The following is a 20,424-nucleotide window of genomic DNA, read 5'->3' on the forward strand; positions in this document are numbered from 1 at the left end:
TATATTACACTCTATTTTTACTCTCTTATGCACAGTAAACTTTAAGAGAAAACAGGTCACTCCGTGCAGGTGTCAGGAGCGAGGGGCGGATTGAAGGAGGCGGACGCATTCGCTAAAACACGGGATATATTTAATAACCAAAGATATAACAAAACACAGGCAAACTACAAAGGGAACTACAAGACGAGGACATAAAATACTGAGACAGAAAATACACTAAACGACAAAACTAGGAAACAAACATGACTTGACTAGAAACGAGAGATAAACGACGCGACATGACAAGACCGGAGAACAATACATAATGAAGTGAAATGAACGACAAACATGACGTGAAACAAGAGGGCTTAAATACAGACACAAACGAGACACACCTGGACAGATAACAAGGAGGACGGGTTAACACATGACACGGACGAGGAGGCGGAACAAAGGCGGAGACTTGAACATAAACAAAACAGAGCCATGTGCAAATAAAGCACATGGCCGGGACAACAGACTGACAGGACGAAGGCGTGACAGATGCCCCCCCCAAGAACGCGCAACTCCCGGGCGCGTACTCCTAAACCCCCCAGGAGCTGGCGCAGGAGAGGGCACGAAAAACATGACAGGACAACAAACCAACAGGTGACAGGACTCAGGACAGGACGGGAACCGACACAGGAGCTGGGGACACGACAGGACCGAATATACGAGACGGGACATGGGACATGACAGGAGACTGACAAAGGGGAGCCACAAGAGACGAGAACGGACTGGACAGGACAGGAGTGGACACATGGGAAATGACGGGAGACTGGACTGGAGACAAGACAGGGGACTGAACGTGGGACGGATACGGAGACTGGACACGTTTGGGGACAGAAGACTGGACATGGACAGGTGACAGGACAGGGGACTGGAATGGAGACGGGACTGATGACAGGACTGAGTGCTGAGACTGAACGGGAGCAGAGACTGGTGACAAGACACTGGACAGGATAGGAACATTAGACATGACAGGTGACATTACACTAGACTGATACGGAGACTGGACATGACCAACTGGGGACTGGACATGAGACAGGACAGAGGGTTGGAACGGGGACTGAACAGGAGACGGGACTTGAGACTGAACAGAGGGTTGAAAGGGAGGCTGGACAGGACTAACAGGGGACTGGACATGTGATGAGACTGAGGGTTGAAACGAGGACTGAACAGGACTAACAGGGGACTTGACAGGAGACGGGACTGGAGACAGGACCGATGATTGAAACGGTGACTGGAGAGGAGACGAGACTTGAAACTGGACAGGGGGTTGAAACAAGGACTGGACAGGAGACGGGACATAGGGTTGAAATGGGGCCTGGACAGGACTAACAGGAAACTGGACTGGACTAGGTAGGGGAACAGGGACCAAGACATTCAGGGGGACAGACACAAACACCGTGACAGGGACCGGGACAGACACAAAGGCAGACACGGGTACAGGGACAAGGACAGAGACGGGAACCAGGACAGGGACAGACAAGGGAACCAAAATAACAGGGGGGTGCCCAGGACTGGCTAATGTCTGTGTGGCAGTCTGAGGAACCAGCCTAGGCACAGTTCTGGGGATCGGCCCTGAAGTCCTTCGGGCCGACCTACGGACATGGACAGGGGAGGCCGTAGCCACAGTCACGGGGACAGGAGAGGCCGTAGCCACAGTCACGGGGACTGGAGCGGCGGGTGCCGCCATCACGGGGACTGGAGCGGCGGGTGCCGCCATCACGGGGACTGGAGCGGCGGGTGCCGCCATCACGGGGACAGGAGCGGCGGGTGCCGCCATCACGGGGACTGGAGCGGCGGGTGCCGCCATCACGGGGACAGGAGCGGCGGGTGCCGCCATCACGGGGACAGGAGCGGCGGGTGCCGCCATCAACGGGACAGGAGCGGCGGGTGCCGCCATCAACGGGACAGGAGCGGCGGGTGCCGCCATCAACGGGACAGGAGCGGCGGGTGCCGCCATCAACGGGACAGGAGCGGCGGGTGCCGCCATCACGGAGACTGGAGCGGCGGGTGCCGCCATCACGGAGACTGGAGCGGCGGGTGCCGCCATCACGGAGACTGGAGCGGCGGGTGCCGCCATCACGGAGACTGGAGCGGCGGGTGCCGCCATCACGGAGACTGGAGCGGCGGGTGCCGCCATCAACGGGACAGGAGCGGCGGGTGCCGCCATCAACGGGACAGGAGCGGCGGGTGCCGCCATCAACGGGACAGGAGCGGCGGGTGCCGCCATCAACGGGACAGGAGCGGCGGGTGCCGCCATCACCGGGACAGGAAGCCCTGCGACGTCGTCCACGGAGGCAGGGGAACCTGCGACGTCGTCCACGGAGGCAGGGGAACCTGCGGCGTCGTCCACGGAGGCAGGGGAACCTGCGGCGTCGTCCACGGAGGCAGGGGAACCTGCGGCGTCGTCCACGGAGGCAGGGGGACCTGTGACGACGTCCAAGGAGGCAGGGGGACCTGCGACGACGTCCAAGGAGGCAGGGGGACCTGCGACGACGTCCAAGGAGGCAAGGGGACCTGCGACGACGTCCAAGGAGGCAGGAGAGGCGCGCGTCGCGCTCACGAAGACAGGAGAGCCGCTCTCGAGGACAGGGGTTTGTGCTGCTCGCCGGGCTCGCGCTGGAGCTGTAAAGGGTTTAGGGGGTTTCACAGGCGCACCCATTAGATCACCTCGAGGTGCGCCCCTGTTAGCCTCAGAGGTACGGAGGTGAGGCTAACAGCCCCTACCCTTAACGCCCCCCCAAAAATTTCCCCGGACCTGAGGGGGTAATCCTCCAGCGAGGGGGGAACTCCAGCACGGTTCTTCCGCCGACTCTTTCGACTCCCGCTGGCGCAACGACTCGATTCCCGAGTCGACTCCACCGCTATAGGATCCGGAACAGCGCCAGGCAGGAGCTGGAGCCGGCGACTCCATTCCGAGGCCGCTTTCAAAGCCTCCTCCACAGGATCTTTGTGGCCTGTGCGGAATGGAGTCCGGCGAACGGCACAACCTTTGATGTAATAGTCCGCGCTAGCTGCGTCCTGAGGGTCGTTCATTCTGTCAGGAGCGAGGGGCGGATTGAAGGAGGCGGACGCATTCGCTAAAACACGGGATATATTTAATAACCAAAGATATAACAAAACACAGGCAAACTACAAAGGGAACTACAAGACGAGGACATAAAATACTGAGACAGAAAATACACTAAACGACAAAACTAGGAAACAAACATGACTTGACTAGAAACGAGAGATAAACGACGCGACATGACAAGACCGGAGAACAATACATAATGAAGTGAAATGAACGACAAACATGACGTGAAACAAGAGGGCTTAAATACAGACACAAACGAGACACACCTGGACAGATAACAAGGAGGACGGGTTAACACATGACACGGACGAGGAGGCGGAACAAAGGCGGAGACTTGAACATAAACAAAACAGAGCCATGTGCAAATAAAGCACATGGCCGGGACAACAGACTGACAGGACGAAGGCGTGACAGCAGGGTAAGAAATTCCTGATGTCTCCTTTAAGGTATTTGCAGCCTCTCAGAAATATAACATACAGCTTAATTCAAATTTAACAGCAAAAAATAAAAATAAAATAAATAAATAAATAAAACACATCAGAGTGATACAGAGAGAGATTTTGCATATTTCCAACTGCACAACTCTTGAGCTTGGCATGTGTCAGTCTTTGAATTTAAATACTTGGACTTATTGCTGCAGGGTTAGGTTCTGATCTTCTTGAGGTAAACCAGTGCAGGATTAGAAATCACCAAAGCTAAAGAAGAAAAAGAAAAAAGGTATAAAAAAATAAAGAAAACTGCATGAAAAAGAATGAAGACGGGGTAAATGGTTTGCTACTTGAAGGTTGAAATCTGTAAATTCAAAAGAACGGCACACAGTGGTGGCTGCTTGTTCAAACATAAGTAAGGAAGAGAAGAAAAGAAAGGAGAGAAAAGAAAGCAGTGTGACTCACTCGTCCTTCGCTACGGGAGTGTTGTAGCTTTGGAAAAGCGGCTGGACAAAGAGGCCGAGTGTTCCTGTCACACACACCAGGATAAAAACCCACAGGAACAAACGGTCTATCACCATTGCTACATACTTCCAGTCTTCGATAATCTACAAAATAAAAACACACACACACACACATCCAAGTTAATGTAACTGAAGCATACATTGTGATTCAGAACTAATCGTCCAATATAATCAGTAACTTATAAATGCTTATGTAGCGGTATGCCACCAAATCCTCACAGCAATGTTACAAACTCCACTGCAGCAAAGTCAGAAAAGTCTCAATTAATGATTAGTATCAGGAAAGAAATGAGCCTGTTTATGCAACAAACCATCATGGTCAGGAATCCCATAGAGCATGTATAATTTGGGTGGTTGATCATTCTCAGGGCTGCAGTGACACTGTGTGTTGTGCTGATATGAGGGGATCAGACACAGCAGGGCTACTTGAGTTTTGAAAGCCCTTAGTGTCACTGCTGGAATGAGAACAGTTCACCAAACAAATATATCAAGCCAAAAGTGTTCTGTGTCCACTGATGAAAAACTAGAGGGCAACCAACACAAACTGTGCATCAACAGAGCTACTGTTTCAGACTTTATATCAACAAGTGGACCAACTAGATAGGTGTGTCTAGCAGAGTGGACATTGAGTGGAAACAATGTTTATAAACCCTAGGCACACTTCTGTCTGTATATAATCTATTTACTGTACTCATGTTTTGCATTGATGGTAATTATATATAATTTTATCCATGAGTTGCAGGGTAGAGTAGTCGCCATATTGGGGACCTATTCATGACTGAAACACACAACTCAATACTTATATTTAAATTATTGTTTCTGTCAACACTTGTAGTCCTCATTTAGACACTAAAATTAAAGAGACATAGGTATGTATCCCTGACCCATTTATCCATGTCATGTTTGTAAACAGAGCTCTGTTCCTCTGTCAATCAGTAGAGGAAACTACTACCCAAAATAGTGCCATACTCCCTACATAGTGCACATTACAAATAGCCAATCTAATAATGTTGCACCCAGTAATTAGACACTAATTCAACAAGAAAACGTGAACCTAACAGTCTTTTATGACCAGCTCTGCCCTACGGAGTGTATAGAGAGCCATTTGGTATTTGGCCTCGTCTTCGCTGTAGAGAGGACATTGAAAAGTACGATTAAACTTGATTAAGCCAAACCAGAGAAAACATTTTGCAGACAGTTGTTATAAAACATTATCCTTCAAGAATCTGTTCCACTCTCAGAGCGCAGGGACAGTAGGATCAACAAGAGGGGAATAAAGAATTACTGAGATAAAGGTATATGTGGCTTTTATCTGTAGTATAAACACCAAAACAAAACATGAGTGAAATAAGATGATTACTGAAGCTTGTATATGATCTGTATATGAATAACTCTCACAGTCCGGCAGAAGAGCAGAGAAATAATAGTAATCTAAGATACCTAATACGTTTTCTTTTTACATACCAAAAATCATATGGAAAACAAAAATTAATAAACCTGTTCTGATTGTGGTGCCTTTATGAGCCTCTTCAAGCTTAAAAAAAAAACTTGTAAATGTTCTAAAAATAAAAACTACCAAAGCAGCAACAGTCTAGCAGTTTGCTGTGGAGGTGGGCAGATCGATCCAAATATCGATTCCAACGCTGGTATTGGTATTGTTCAATACTCGTGGAAAAAGATTGATACTCAAGCTTTTTTTCTCTCCCTCTGCTCTCCCGTTAAAGTCTGTGGGTGTATGTCGTTATTTTTGTGCCACCATTCTGTACGCGCGCAAGGATATTTTTGAGCAAGCAAGAAGGTTTCCGCGCGCGCTAATATTTTGAGCAAGCAAGGTTTCTTGAACTCACACTACAACTTGCACATCTTGCTCTCCTGTCCTAAGCGCGATGTCTCTGACCCGCGCGCTCGCTCCACACTTCCAGCCATTACAATGTGCCTCTGTTTCAGCCAATCAGAAATGTCAAATGACAAAGGTAATTTCTGATTGGATGGCTTGACCGCCAAGTGGGAAGGACATACAGGTCGGAGACCAGTAAATAATTTTCTAAAAGAAGCTTAATACTGCATTTCAAAAACTGTTCATATAGAGAGAGGAAGGCAGGTTTAAATCAACCCACCTGAGCAACCCTCCTGAGTTTTACACACACACACACACAAAAAAAAAAAAAAAAACCCTCAGAGGGCAGAAACACCACACACGCAGAAACCTTCTTGCTCGCTCAAAAATATCAGCGCGCGTGCAGAATCGTGGCACAAAAATAACGCCATATGGGTGAGTCAGCACAGAGCAGGCGCTTCGGCACCTGCACATGGTAAAGACTAGCGGTATCGTTATCAATATCGGCGATACTGGCCCTGTATTTACTTGGTATCGGATCGATACCAAAAGTCCAGGTATCGCCCACCTCTAGTTTGCTGTCTAACAGAATCACTGGTGTTTGGAAGACCTGCATTTCCTATATTTCTTCTGAAATCAAGAGTATTAGTAACTGGTTTCGATTGCTTCTACTGCAGTTACAGTCTCTCCTCTTCTAGAGAGGCTTTAACACTGCTGGGACATTACACACTGCTGTGAGGATCTGATTGCATTCGGTTATCTTACATTTTTCTATACTTATCAGTGCCTATATTTATCACAATATAAACTTTTGTAACACTGTTACAGTATTTAAAGGACATCCTTCTAAAGAATGCAGACAGAATACATCAGATGTCCACTACTATACAATATTTACATGTTTAATATCAAAACATAATATACATGAACATAAAGTGCAAATGAGTCAAATCCACAAAGAAAATATCATGGGTCCGATGTCAATCCTATTGATTACCCTTCCCCGATAATGAATAATTTTGTTTAATCATAAAAAATTAGAGGAGCACTGATCTGACATTTTTTTCAAATCCCATATGATACATAAAAAATGGGTAACAATATTTGATACCAATCTGATAACATTGTTGAATTAATAAACTGCTTACCTCACTGTGCGAGACTTAAGGCAGCAGGGCTGACTAAAACATTACTAACATTCATTCATTTATTATCTGTAAGCACAAGAGTGCAAGGCGGGAATACACCCTGGAGGGGGCGGCAGTCCTTCACAGGGCAACACACACACACTCACTTATTCATTCACACACTCACACCTATGGACACTTTTGAGTTGCCAATCCACCTACCAACGTGTGTTTTTTGGATTGTGGGAAGGAACCGGAGCACCCGGAAGAAACCCACGTGTACACAGGGAGAAAACACCAAACTCCTCACCTGGAGCAGGACTCAAACCCACAACCTCCAGGTCTCTGGAGCTGTGTGACTGCGACACTACCTGCTGCACCAACGTGCCGCCCCATTACTAACACTGTAAAATAAAATACAGCATGGGCCATTTATATGGATACACCTTAATAAAATGGGAATGGTTGGTGATATTAACTTCCTGTTTGTGGCACATTAGTATATGGGAGGGGGGAAACTTTTCAAGATGGGTGGTGACCATGGTGGCCATTTTGAAGTCGGACATTTTGGATCCAACTTTTGTTTTTTCAAGGGGAAGAGGGTCATGTGACACATCAAACTTATTGGGAATCTCACAAGAAAAACAATGATATAACAAATTAACCAAGATTTAAATGTACTAAACTATTAACCTGTTACAAAAATAATAAACAAACATGCAGGAATTTGACACAGCACATACAGCACAAATGCAATCCTGTATCTAGCCAGTCAGGGCAGGGCTAAACCCAAAATGAAACTGCAGAGGCTCATGCACACACACGCAGTGTGCAGGTCACAGTGCACTGGGAGAGCAGAACACTGTCTTTTACACCCAAAAACTCTAGTCATCAGGAAGCGGCGCGTAGGTATACTTTTGGGGCCAGGGCCAGAAACAGTGCATTTTACAATTCCCAACGATTACAGTGTTGATTTTGGCAGAGTTTTACACTGTGACCAGTAGAAGTCTACAATTTAAAATGTGCCTGAAATGTTGGCAGGATAAACGACCACTGCTGTTGCACAATAAGAATCTTATGTGTTACATATACATGCGCTTTTTTAACACCTATTTTTGTAGTAAATATAAGCCTGGTTTGATTTCTTCATATTCTGTCATTCTGCCCAACCAAGCAAAAGCCTTCATAACATACATGTAATTATTTTATATTCTATGTACTCCTGACACATGAACAAGCCATATACAAACATATACAAAAAATAATACAGTGCTATACCCTGAAACCTCCAGAATTAAAAAAAAATAATATTGTGATACACATATTTGGCCATACAGTCCTACCTCAAGGATTTTAAGAAGCAGTAAAATGAACATGTTAAATTAAGATGATTAAAAAAAATTATCTTAGCTTAAGACCACTCCCAATGCCAAGAGTTGGGTATGAGATGTGGAGATGAGCGCAATCTGATCCTATGTCAGTATTGGGTCAGACAATGACATCTTTAACACACTGATCACATATCAGACAGACAGGGCCAACCCACTTGCAGATACATATTCCAGTCTGTAGCTTGCGCTGGACCATGGACAGGCTGTAACAATGTAAGATAATAAGACACATTCCATTCCACATCTTACCCTGAACCCATAGCAACTTCAGTTTTTAAAATAAAGATTGTTGTCTGTGTGACTCCTGTACACAAGGTCACTGAAAACACCCCAAAGTGGATATTTTTGAAAACTCATTTGTCAGTATAGTTGTTTTTAATGTAAAATGGGGACCCGTCTACAAGGATCCTGATATTTTTAAAAATGGAGAATTCCTCCCTCTGTTTTGAAAATATCCCCATCCAGATGAATACAAAAATGGTTGCATTACCATGCCGGGCCAGTAGGGGGCCAGTAGTACCTTTTTAAGACATCAAAATATATTATCATTATATTTATTCATAGGTTATGATCTAGTGCTATCTGCATGTACACTGTAGTTTAATGACCACTGTTGTAATAATTAAAACAGAGAATGAAGAGGAAAATATCCTGTTGTCTTCTCATGTCAATGAGGACATTTTCAAAAACCACTTGCTGTTGACAATGATTTTTGAGGTAGATTTTTCTAAAGATATCTGGATACACGTGGATGGGGTCTGAGTGAGCACAGAACATTATCTTTTGGTTTGACTAGGTTATGCAGAGGTATAATCTGCCATCAAGATAATACACAGCACTGACACAATGGTATCTGCAATATTGGAATCCAGCCAGACCTGAAAAATCGTGGATCGGCTATAACTAACGAGAGAGGTATAAGGCCCCCAGGACTGGTCTGTGGAGCAGTGGAACTGCATCTGCATCTGGAATGAGTTGGGGTGGTTTTCATGATCTTACTCAACAACCTCAATACCTGACCTGATCAAACTCTCACAGCAATGTTTCAACATCTAGAGTAAAGCATTCCCAGAACCGCTGACACATACAGGATATATCAGAGCCTCACCCCTTCATCATCATCCTCTATCTTCATGTGTTCAGCGATGAACCGAACCCCTTCGATGGCCTCGTCCACTTCAGGGTCTCGCCTGAGCCGCACCCTCTGTCTGAACTCAGAACCCTCGGGAAGGTCTCCGAGCCTCCAGGCCCTGCCAGGTTCATCTCCCAGGACGAAAGAGTCATCTGTTGGACCGCTGGAGAAGGACTTGCGCTGATGCTTCCGCCTGAATCTTTCCCGGACGTTGGAGCTGCCGGGTCTCCGCATGAGCAGGAACACAGGGAGGCGTCTCAGGAAAACTCTTTTCACCCACTCGGGCATTCTGTGTGTAGAGGGTGAGCGGTGGTGGACGTTGAGGACGCAGACGCTGGTGACAATGGAGAAGGTGACCAGGACCATGGTGAACATCAGGTACTTTCCGATGAGGGGTACAGCAAGCGAAGTAGGGGGGACAATCTTGGAGATGAGCAGCAAGAAGACAGTAAGAGCCAGGAGGACGGAGATGCAGAGGGTCATTTTTTCACCGCAGTCAGATGGCAGATAGAAGACCAGGATGGCCAGTGAGGTGATAAGGACACAGGGGATGATGAGGTTTATGGTGTAGAAAAGGGGCTTCCGCTTGATGACAAAGTCGTAAGTCACATCCATGTACGTGGCATCGTTTGGGTCCTCATTCTTGCGACCTGGCAGCGAGACGATGTCCCACTCACCACTCGGGGTGTAGTCGTCCCGGCTGGCGAAATCAGAGGTCAGCACCAGGTCCAGCTCTGTGCGGTCGTACGTCCAGGAGCGGAACTTGAGCGTGCAGTTCTGCTGGTCAAAGGGGAAGTTGCGCACTTCGATGGCACAGGCACTCCGGTAGATGGCCGGCGGGAGCCAGAAGATGTCACCTGTGTTGGACACGATGGCATTGCTGTAGAAGGACACCTCGTACACGCCATCCGCACTGAGAGAAAAGAGTAAACAACAAAGGATTTGACCACGCAGGGTTTCAATTAAGATATTTGTCCCCACTCCTAATCTGAGCTCTTTGATATTGATATTTGTTGCTTGACCAATACAATGGCCAGGCCTAATATTTGCATTTTTGGAAATGGTACAGCCACAGCTATTATAAATAATTTCTAATAACTGCCAAACCAACTAATGAGTTTATAAAACCCCTGTGTCTGTAAATGAGTAAAATAGCTAACGGTCTTGGTATGCTAGGCTTTCTCTCTCCCTCTCTGCTCATGGCAAACGCATCTGGAGTATTTTTAGACAAAGGAGAGAATTCCATATGTTGAAAATCACAACTCAAAATGAGGAATGTGCTATTCCTGCTCCATAGGTGGGTAATATAGACATATTTTTGCTGTTTCAGATAACATAATGTGGAAATGTCTCCAGATTTCATTACTGAATAAACTACAAAACTAAACAACTTAAATTACAAATGAGTTTCTGTGGTAATCCCCCCCCCCCTTAGCTTCTGAACAACCACAGAGAACTGTTTACTCACAATCGTAGATGTTCCATTTAAGTCTAAACCCAGTGTCTGTAAATAGGGGGAAAAAAGTGTCTGTCTGGTATGCTAGGCTTTTTCTCTCTGATCCTGAAAAATAAAATGAAGAGCCCTCCAAATGTTGAAAAGCAGGAAGCCATTTGAGAATATTGCTCTATTTTTACTCCATAGGTCGGTAATATTAACTTATTGTTGGTGTAGATGAAGCTGACTCTTAATTCAGAAGAGCAAACTGCATGATAGTAAACACAAACCGAAAGTGCTACAAAACAAAACAACTTGAGTTGCCAATGAATTTCTGTGGTAATTCAAACAAGGTATAAAAACGTATAGACAAGTTAAACTTCTGCCTCATACAAACAAGTAGTTTTTCTCCTCAAACACATTGTTCCACCTTAAAAGGTGCAGAGCTTCTGAGTATAAACAAATCAGAGAACAATGTTTCCCCACAAGCGCAGAAGCTGCCTTTAAGGGAACTACTTAAGTGAGTTGCATAAAATCCCTCAGACGTTTCACTTAAAGGCAACATTCACATTAAAATAAAATTCTTAGGATGTTTCCTCACCATTTGCTGCTCTCCAGTCTGTTTGCATGCTTGAAACCTTTTGAGTGTGTTTAGGATACCCCAGTGTCTGTAAATGTCTCTCTCTCTATATATATAGCAGCACTTCTCCACCTTAAATGGTGAAATACACTGATCGATCACTGGATTTGGAACACCTACCTTCAGTCTATATTCACTGTCCATTTTATGTAGTTCTACAATTACAGACTGTAGTCCACCTGTTTCTCTGCATACATTTTTATCCCCATTTCACCATACAGAGCAGGTATGATTTGGGTGGTGGATCATTCTCTGTGCTGCAGTGACACTGATATGGTGGTGGCGTGTTAGTGTGTGTTGTGCTGTTACAAGTGGAGCAGACACATCAGTGTTGCTGGAGTTTTTAATGGCTAGAAGGACTAGAGGATGACCAATGCAAACTCTGCAGCAACAGATGGGTTACTCTCTTTGACTTTTTAACTACAAAATGCACTAGTGATGTAGGTGTGTCTAACAGAATGGACAGTGAGTGGATACAGTGTTTACAAAATCCAGCAGCACTGCTTTGTCTGGTCCACTAGTACCAGCGCTACACATGCTGACATACCACCACCAACTCACTGTCACTGCAGCCCTGAGAATGATCCACCACCCAAATCAAATCTGCTCTGTGGGCGTCCTGACCATTGAAGAGCAGGGTGACATAGGGATAATAAAGTATGCAGAGAAACAGGTGGACTGAAAAAAATATATAGGCAATGAGAGGAGATACATGGTAGGTGTTCCTAATCAAGTGATTGTTCAGTGTGATTGCACTGTGGCCTGTAAAATGTTTAATTCCACCTTAAAAATTGTACATATTAAATGTAGGTACCTACAGAATTTTCCATTCTACCTTTAATGGAGAAGACATTACCCTGAGAGTATGATGCATTTCATTTTAAATGCTGCACTGTTTAAAGTGGAATTAAAAATTCTCACAGGCACATAATACGAGGTTTGAGAAAATTAAAATAAGTTTGTAAACAATTCATTCTGTTCCTGCGCTACCAGGACCATAGTCTGAGACCCTCTGAGCCCTGTAAGAAGGGGGCAGATCTACATTGAAAGCGGTCAGTCTCCGCCTCAGGCCTCTACTGCCCAGACTCTAGTATCAAATTTAACAAACTTAGGCTCATAAGCCTTTGGATTGAGTATACTAACACATTTAGAACAGCAGCAAATACAGCTCAGTAGGGTAAAACAGTCTCAGAACATTTGACTGGGCTTAATATAACAGATATTGATCCATTTAGTACATTTACAGACCTTATGTAGATATTCACCATCCTCTGCTTTGGCACTTGTGGTAAAAACGCCAGCTGTCTCACACTGTCTGATTAATACGCATTAATGAATCAATCACTAATCCACCCTCGATTTCCTTCCCTCAGACGACTTGTATATGGAGTGGTTCAATTAAAATTAGCTCCCAAACAGAGCACTTATTTTAGCGAGGGATTACACGGCCCGTAGAGTCTGTAGAGCATCCCGAAACGCCTCTTAAGCGAATTAAAACATCATCACACTCTGTAATCATTTTACTTCATCCATGTGTGCATCAGACACATTTCCATGTCCCCTGGTACATTTTCAGATTCTAGGTTTCAGCTAAATCACCACCACTGTGTTTCTGAATAAATCTAGCCCTCTGTATCCACAATTATTTCACGATGGCAAACTCATTCCTGCTTTTAAACTGCATGCATATATCAAAAACGTGTTAATAGGCCTGTTACAATATTTACATTATATATGGATTTGTTTGAAAACAGTGTTATTTTATTTATGATATTAAAATATTTTTTATATTCCATTTCAAATTTCTGAATATTCTTAATGACTACATATTTACTTAAAGTACATTCCTCTTTAGAATGAGTGAAATTGCATTGTTATGTGATTATATTATTGTCAGATGTCTGCCCTACTGCTTTTTGTTTCTGACTAGTTTAGTTTAGGTTGTGGGTGACTGCCTGTGAGGAGTTTGATGTTTCCTCCCTGTGTCCGCGTGGGTTACCTCCGAGTGTGTTAATGAATGTGTGAGTGTGTGTTGCCATGTGAAGGATTGGCGTCCATTCCAGGCTCTGAACCCAACGTGACCCTGAACTGGATAAGTGGTTGCAAACAACGAATGAATGTATATTTCCTGTTTTTCTCCCCTCATGGTTACTTTGTTTTTCTTTCTCCAAGTGCTCATTGGGTGCAAATGCTGCCGTTGCTCCATGTTAAACTGCACAGAAACATGCTTGACTCTACAACACAGGAGCTTTTTTCTGTATGATATTTTTTGCTCCCGCCCAATACAGGTATGTCCAATAAGTGAAAAGAACATTCTCACCAATAAGCAACAAGAACATTCTGACCAATAAGCAACAAGAATGTTCTGACCAAAAAGCAACAAGAATGTTCTGACCAAAAAGCAACAAGAACGTTCTGACCAATAAGTGAAGAGAACAGTCTCACATGGTTTGTTGTAACGCATTTTGGTGATGTATCACTGTTTGAAAACAAACTAAACTTATGGGAAAACACTCATAGTATACACAAGTTGTGAACTGAATTGGACTAGAGCAAACAAACTATAGGTGTGAAAACACCCTAAGTCTCTGTGTGTATCTTCATGTTTATGATTTGCCTTTTGTCTAGGTCTATTGTATTCTTAATTCAGAGGTTTGAGTTTTCTATCTTGTTGAGTGTAAAACTTATTTGTGTTGGACTACGTTTATCTCTCTCTTGATTAGTATTCTGGTTACATACTTGTTACACTCAGACCTGTAAAAGGAAGACAATGTCCAGTACTTTATGTCCTAATATTAAAATGTATGTTCAAAATTATAAGTTGTTTGTTTCAGTTTGTCTCCCCTTGGTTGTTTGGTCTTGTGTCCTTGTTTTTCTTATAACATAAAAAACTTTCCCACACTTACTTATGTCTCCTCGTACTAAGCATAACAATTATCTTTATTTCACAGTGAAGTTTCCTCTGTGTATTTTGCGGCAGCAGCCTGCCACTGCTTGATTATTGCAGCCGCTCCATCAGAATTTAAATAATTACATGAAACTGAAATTACAAAGCAGAGGGCTTTTATTTTGGAGTGAGGAATACAGAAAGTGGAATAATGACACCTACCGCACTGCTTCTAATTCTACACACCTAACAAGTGAGCGTGAGAGAGAAAGGGAGAAATAGAGGTGAGGAGAGAAAGAAATGTTGTTTAAACTAACTAATGTTAAATTAGATATTTCACAGTTGAAAACATTTAGAATGTTACTTTCGGTTTGAATGAAGCCTGTTTAGATTCAACATATAAGCTTTAAAATAGTGCTGTCAAAGCTAATGTGTTCCTTGTTAATGTGTTCAAATGAGTTTGATACCAACATTTATTTAGTACATTAAGATTCAGAAATCAAAACTACACTGAGATAATCATAATAAAGTAAAAAGATTCCTCTATTCCTTGAGTTTGTCATGTATACTACACTAACTTACTTATGCATTTGTTTTATTCCTCCCCATACAAAGATTTACAAGAATTTTAACATGTAATTTACCACAGAATATTGTTACAATTAATAAAAGTATTGAATATGAATTGTGTTGTGATGAGAGTTTTCTTCCTATTTACATTTAAAAATCCATTTATTAAAAGCTTCAGTCTTAAGAAAGAAAAGTGTGATTAATCCTATGATAAAATCTATGATAGAGTTTCTTTTTTAGAAAAGAAATCATGGAAAAGTGCATGCTCTAAGCCAGGCTGCAGTCTATGCAACTGAATTTATGAAAATAAATTGTGTGTAAATTTTATTGTGTAGTGTATATATACTTCTTTGCTTTTTAATTAATTTTGCACTCCAAAGATACTAGAGGAAACACTGCAGGGGCATAACATAGTTTTTAAAATGACAATATATTATCGCAATAGTCTCTGTCACAATATATCAACCACAAAAAACTGGGACAGGCTTACATAGTCAAGATCTGTGTCTGACCACTTCCCAACGAATCATTCATCCTAAAATGAGAAACAATCCCTTGCCTGCGGTTAACATGTCTGTGCTCAAGTTTAGAAATAAGTACAAATTTCGCATGTCACTGGTGTTTGTTGTGTGTTTGTTTGGCAAAAGTCTATAAGAGGGATCACAGTCCAGACACAGACGCTGTCATATCCTCACCAGTGCCCCGCTGCATAAAACACCTTAGGTTTTTTCCCCTTAAAGGGAAAGTCTATTATGGGGTAATGCAGTTCTCTGTTTTTTTTATGTTTAGAAGCTCTGTGTCTTTTAAGGTGGCATGGTATGTTTTGGGGGGAGGGGTGGACTTGTTTGTACGTAGCTGAAGTTTATCTTGAAATGTGGTTTGAAATACCACAGGTACTGTTGCGTTTACTCTCATGCAGTTAGCACCAAATTTGGAAACATTTAAACTTTAATTTGAAAAAGGAAAAATAATATTACCCACCTATGAAGCACGAATAGAGCAATATCCTTATCTTGGTTGATGCTTTTCAATGTTTGGAGGTCTCTCCGTTGTCTAAAAAGCTCCAGATGCCTTTTTTGCTCTGCTGTGAGCAGAGAGAGAGAAAGCCTAGCATACCGGAAGGGAACCCTTGATCACCCTTGTTAACTGAATGTCACTGTTTTGGGGGTTTGGCTTTTAAAATAAATACAATGAAAACAAAAGAAGTGAACAATACAACAAAACCTAACTGGATTGAGGAGTTTTATTTCTTTTAGAAGAATATGGAAGTGGTAAAATATGGTAAAGTGCAGTGCTCTCAGGAGCTGTAAACTTGTAGGGAGCGTGTGGTTGCACTGTGTGTTCTGAGTGAGGTTCTAGCTGATTTTTGTATATCTAACAATGGTCAAATCTGTATTCTGTTAATATCTGCTCATCGCTGAGAACATATATAGGACTCTCTCTGTCTCAAACTTCACCAGGTTAAACAGTTGGCATCAATCTCTAAACTCAGCAATAGTTTTAGTTAAGAGGAGCTTTTATGTCCGTTGGATAATTGTATGGGAATTGACAGTGAAGGAGCTTCAACACTTTACCCTTAACAGTTTTAAAGTAATATTTAAAGAGAATGTCTACAATTGTGGGGAAACACAGTTCTCTCTACATTTTTACTGTTTACATTCAGAAGCTCTGCATCTTTTAAGGTGGAATGGTATGTTTGGTGGAAAAATGTCTGTTTTGTGTTTATTCGCTGTTTGAATTACCACAGAAAGTCTTTTGTAACTGAAATGGTGTAGTTTTGTAGCAACTTAAGTAATTTATTCATTCAATTCATTCATTATCTGTAAACATTTATCCAGTTCAGGGTCGCTGTGGGTCTGGAGCCTAAACAGGGCCTATTACCAATAAACTACTAGGATCTATTTGAACAGAGTATTTAATTTTATATCAGCCATTAAACTTTTCTAGAGTTTATGGTATAGGTTTAGAGGCTCAACAAACTCCAATAGCTTATCACACATTGTGCTACTCAGCCAACCAGATATGTGCAATCAATCAGAATGCTCAAAAAGGAATGGTTTACAGGTAAAATTCTGTAGATATTTTATTGTTTATATGCATTTGTAATTTATTTTCTGACAAGCATCGTCTTTTTAAATTATTTTACTTGAAATTAGAAAAGAATGTTTTATTCAGAGCACTTATTTAATTTATCCACATCAAATTATATATTAAAAAATTATTGTTATTAAATAATTATTAAATAATATAAATAAATAAACATTATTAAATAATAATAATTTATAAATATTGTTGAAATATACTGTATTTTGTTGGCTAACGAGGTAGGTGTGTCTAACAGAGTGGAAAGTGTGTTTAAGACACTGCTGTGTCTGATCCACTCACACCAGCGAAAAACCCACCAACACACCACCACCATGTCAGTGTCACTGCAGTACTGAGAATGATCCAACATCCAAAACTGCTTTGCAGTGGTCTTGTCTATTGCAGAGCAAGGTGAAATGGGCACATGAGAGTATGTAGAGAAACAGGTGGACTACTTTCTTTAAGTATATAATTACAAAATGCTCCTAATTCAGTGATCTTTCAGTGTAAAGTGATCAGCGTAAGGCAAGTATGAGAATGCCAGTTGTACAGCAAAGCCTAAATGGTGTATAGCAAGAAATGCATGAGTGATATAGTTTTTTGCATTTGGGATTTTTGCAGTTCTAAAAAAGCCCAGGCAACCTGAAAGAGCAGCAACATGGTGAGGCGGCTGCTCTCTTGCTTTTGGCAACTTCATGACATAATTAGTCAGTCTTTTGGAACACTGACAGCCTGCTTGGAGTATTGTGTTTCACATACACACACGCGCTAACAAAAAAAGGATAAAAATCCACTGCGTGTCATGCCTCAAATCCCCCAAAGATTAGGAGGCTTATGGCGTTAATACGCAGCTCACAACAAAAACAAAGTGATAGAGTGGTCTACGCAGGGCACTTTCCAACTTAGAAAGCCCGGTTATATAAATGTGAATAAAGACATCTTCTCAACGTCTCAGTAGATATGCATTAATACCTCAGAGAAGGCATTGGGCTATGTACTGAAACGCTGTGTTGAGAATTTGATTGTACTGAGCCATGTTAAGGGTAGCTCTGGATCACAAACACTGTTCCAGCTCATCTCATATGTATTAGCTGGAGATCCATCACTCCAGAGAGCACTGATCCACTGCTCCACTCTGTCATATGGCCCACTTATGGAAATGGACAGGGTGACCTCAGGTTCATGTGCAGCTACCTCAGTCAGTCAAGTAACTATGAATAAATCTGCTAATTGAGAAATTTTACATGTAATAACTGCCTAATGCAAGAGTGTGAAGGGACGGAATTTTGCAAAAAGCAGCTGTGGCATACTTGTTGTAGAGGACTATATCAGGCAGCCAGATGTGGTGGGAGGGGATTCTGAGTTTTTTGATGCCATCATATTCATCTGGGTCCCACACGAGTCTGTAGTCGTTCCACTCCTGTGAAGAATAGAAGAAAAAAGAGAAAAGAATTAATAAAATAAACACCACTGTATGAGAAACAGAATGATTTTTTTAATCTATCAAAGAAGCACAGCTGCTCATCACATCTGCGAGACGACAAGAAACATTGCAGCTGTCCAAGGGTTCAAATATGTGACCAAAAGTATTTTGACAGCGGCTCATTCAAAACCTGAGGTACTTTAAAGCAACACTAGGTAGTATTTTTACCTTAAAACTGCAGCTTCAAAATCACCGTTATTCAAAAGCACTGCAGGAACTGTTATGTATAACTTTTGGAGGAAGGTAGAAAAATTCACACACTGCCCCCCCCCCCACTTGATTTCATGGCAGTTCTGTAGAAGTGAAGTACACTAGGCAGAGTCAGAGTCAATTCATGAGTCCCTAGGTCAGAGTTCAAGTCATGTCAAGAGTCTTTAGGCTGAAGTCCAAGTCATGACAAAGTACAGAAAGACTATAAGGTGTAGCATAAAAATAAACAGCTTAGATATTCAGTTAAAATAAAAACACAATGTTCTAATTCATTCATTCATTATCTGTAAACCTTTAATCCACAGGCCTCTGTAAATTTTTTGTATATTTTATTTTGTCTCAGAAATGACCTGCTGTTACCTGTCCAGGAGAAAATTGGCCTATATTTCCTCTCACTTTACTCCATCACTGGCCATGGAAATTTTTAGAAGGACCCTGAGGTTTTTTGGGTAAAATCTAACATTATATCTGGACCTGGAAACCTGGTGTGTTTGGACTGTAATGTGATTGTACAGAGGGTGGGATCTTGGACTGAAATTCCAGTATTCCGTTCCAGAGTTCCATTCCGAACTAAGCACTTCTCAGTGGGAGGTGTCAGTGCTTCAACTTAGCAACTTACCGTAATCTATGACAACACACTGGACATTTTAGTTTTAGAAACTGGAAGTACAAGCTTTACAGGGTGAAAGTGTGCACTTCGATGAGATTTGAAATTATAAAAGGCTGAGCTAAAGGGGCATTGGAGTTCAAGTGCTCAAGGGGTCTGAGCGTAAAGAGAAGAATGGGACACACTCGCATCCTTCAGGTATTTACATCAATACGGTTTAAACGCAAAACACTGAGGCTTCCAGCCAGACTGAGCTTAACTTTACGGTGATGTATTAGACGCTTAAACATAAATATGTTTAAGTTACTGAGATATTTTATTATAATATCTTATGAATATTTGGAGGCTTTGAACCACAAGCACAAATTGAACTTTTGTGCTCTTTTACATAATAAAATCATCTCATCTGTCTCTATAATGCTCACTAAAACACTGGGCACACCTGTTACACAAAATCCCCAGATTTTTAAAGCCACAACACCACAATATTAAACAAGTCTGTGACCTCCACTACATAGAGCACCATTTAACGATCACTTCATACAGAAATGTAAATATTTGTGCATAAATGTCTGGTTACCAGCAATGTCCTGTTTCTTTATCAGGTATATATTATTTATTTTAATACTCTTTTTTTTTTACTTTTCCTCCTTTCCAAAGAATCGTACATATAGAAAATGTATATAAAGATATCAATCGACCCAACAAATAAAAGAAGGGAGTGTAATAAATAAATAAATAAATAAATAAATAGGGGGCAATATTGTGTCTGGGCATTGGTACTGCAATTTGTTCCTAAAACATCAACATTTCAGTCCTCATCCTGCTGCTTATACAATGTCCATTTCTTCCATTTCTCTTGACGTTTCTTTCTCCGTTCCTCTTGCATTCTTTTCATATGTGTCAACTGTTCCATGTCATGTATTTCACTCACTATCTTCAACCATTCATCTTGTGTTGGTGGG

General features: G+C 42.2%; 1 protein-coding gene across 1 annotated transcript in view; it reads right to left on the bottom strand.

Annotated features, from left to right (window-relative positions):
• Window positions 1-3,693: 3,693 nt before the first annotated feature.
• chrnb5a (cholinergic receptor, nicotinic, beta 5a) overlaps window positions 3,694-20,424 on the bottom strand; it is a 106,708-nt gene continuing 89,977 nt past the window's right edge. The window contains exons 5-8 of the mRNA XM_066658630.1: window positions 18,470-18,579; window positions 9,519-10,455; window positions 3,997-4,139; window positions 3,694-3,798 (exon numbers count right to left, since the gene is read on the bottom strand). Of these exons, the coding sequence (XP_066514727.1) occupies window positions 3,783-3,798; window positions 3,997-4,139; window positions 9,519-10,455; window positions 18,470-18,579 (1,206 nt within the window). The 3' untranslated portion in view covers window positions 3,694-3,782. The remainder of the gene's footprint in view (window positions 3,799-3,996; window positions 4,140-9,518; window positions 10,456-18,469; window positions 18,580-20,424) is intronic.

The sequence above is a fragment of the Hoplias malabaricus genome, chromosome 2, assembly GCF_029633855.1.
Source record: "Hoplias malabaricus isolate fHopMal1 chromosome 2, fHopMal1.hap1, whole genome shotgun sequence".
In the NCBI taxonomy this organism is placed as follows: domain Eukaryota; kingdom Metazoa; phylum Chordata; class Actinopteri; order Characiformes; family Erythrinidae; genus Hoplias; species Hoplias malabaricus.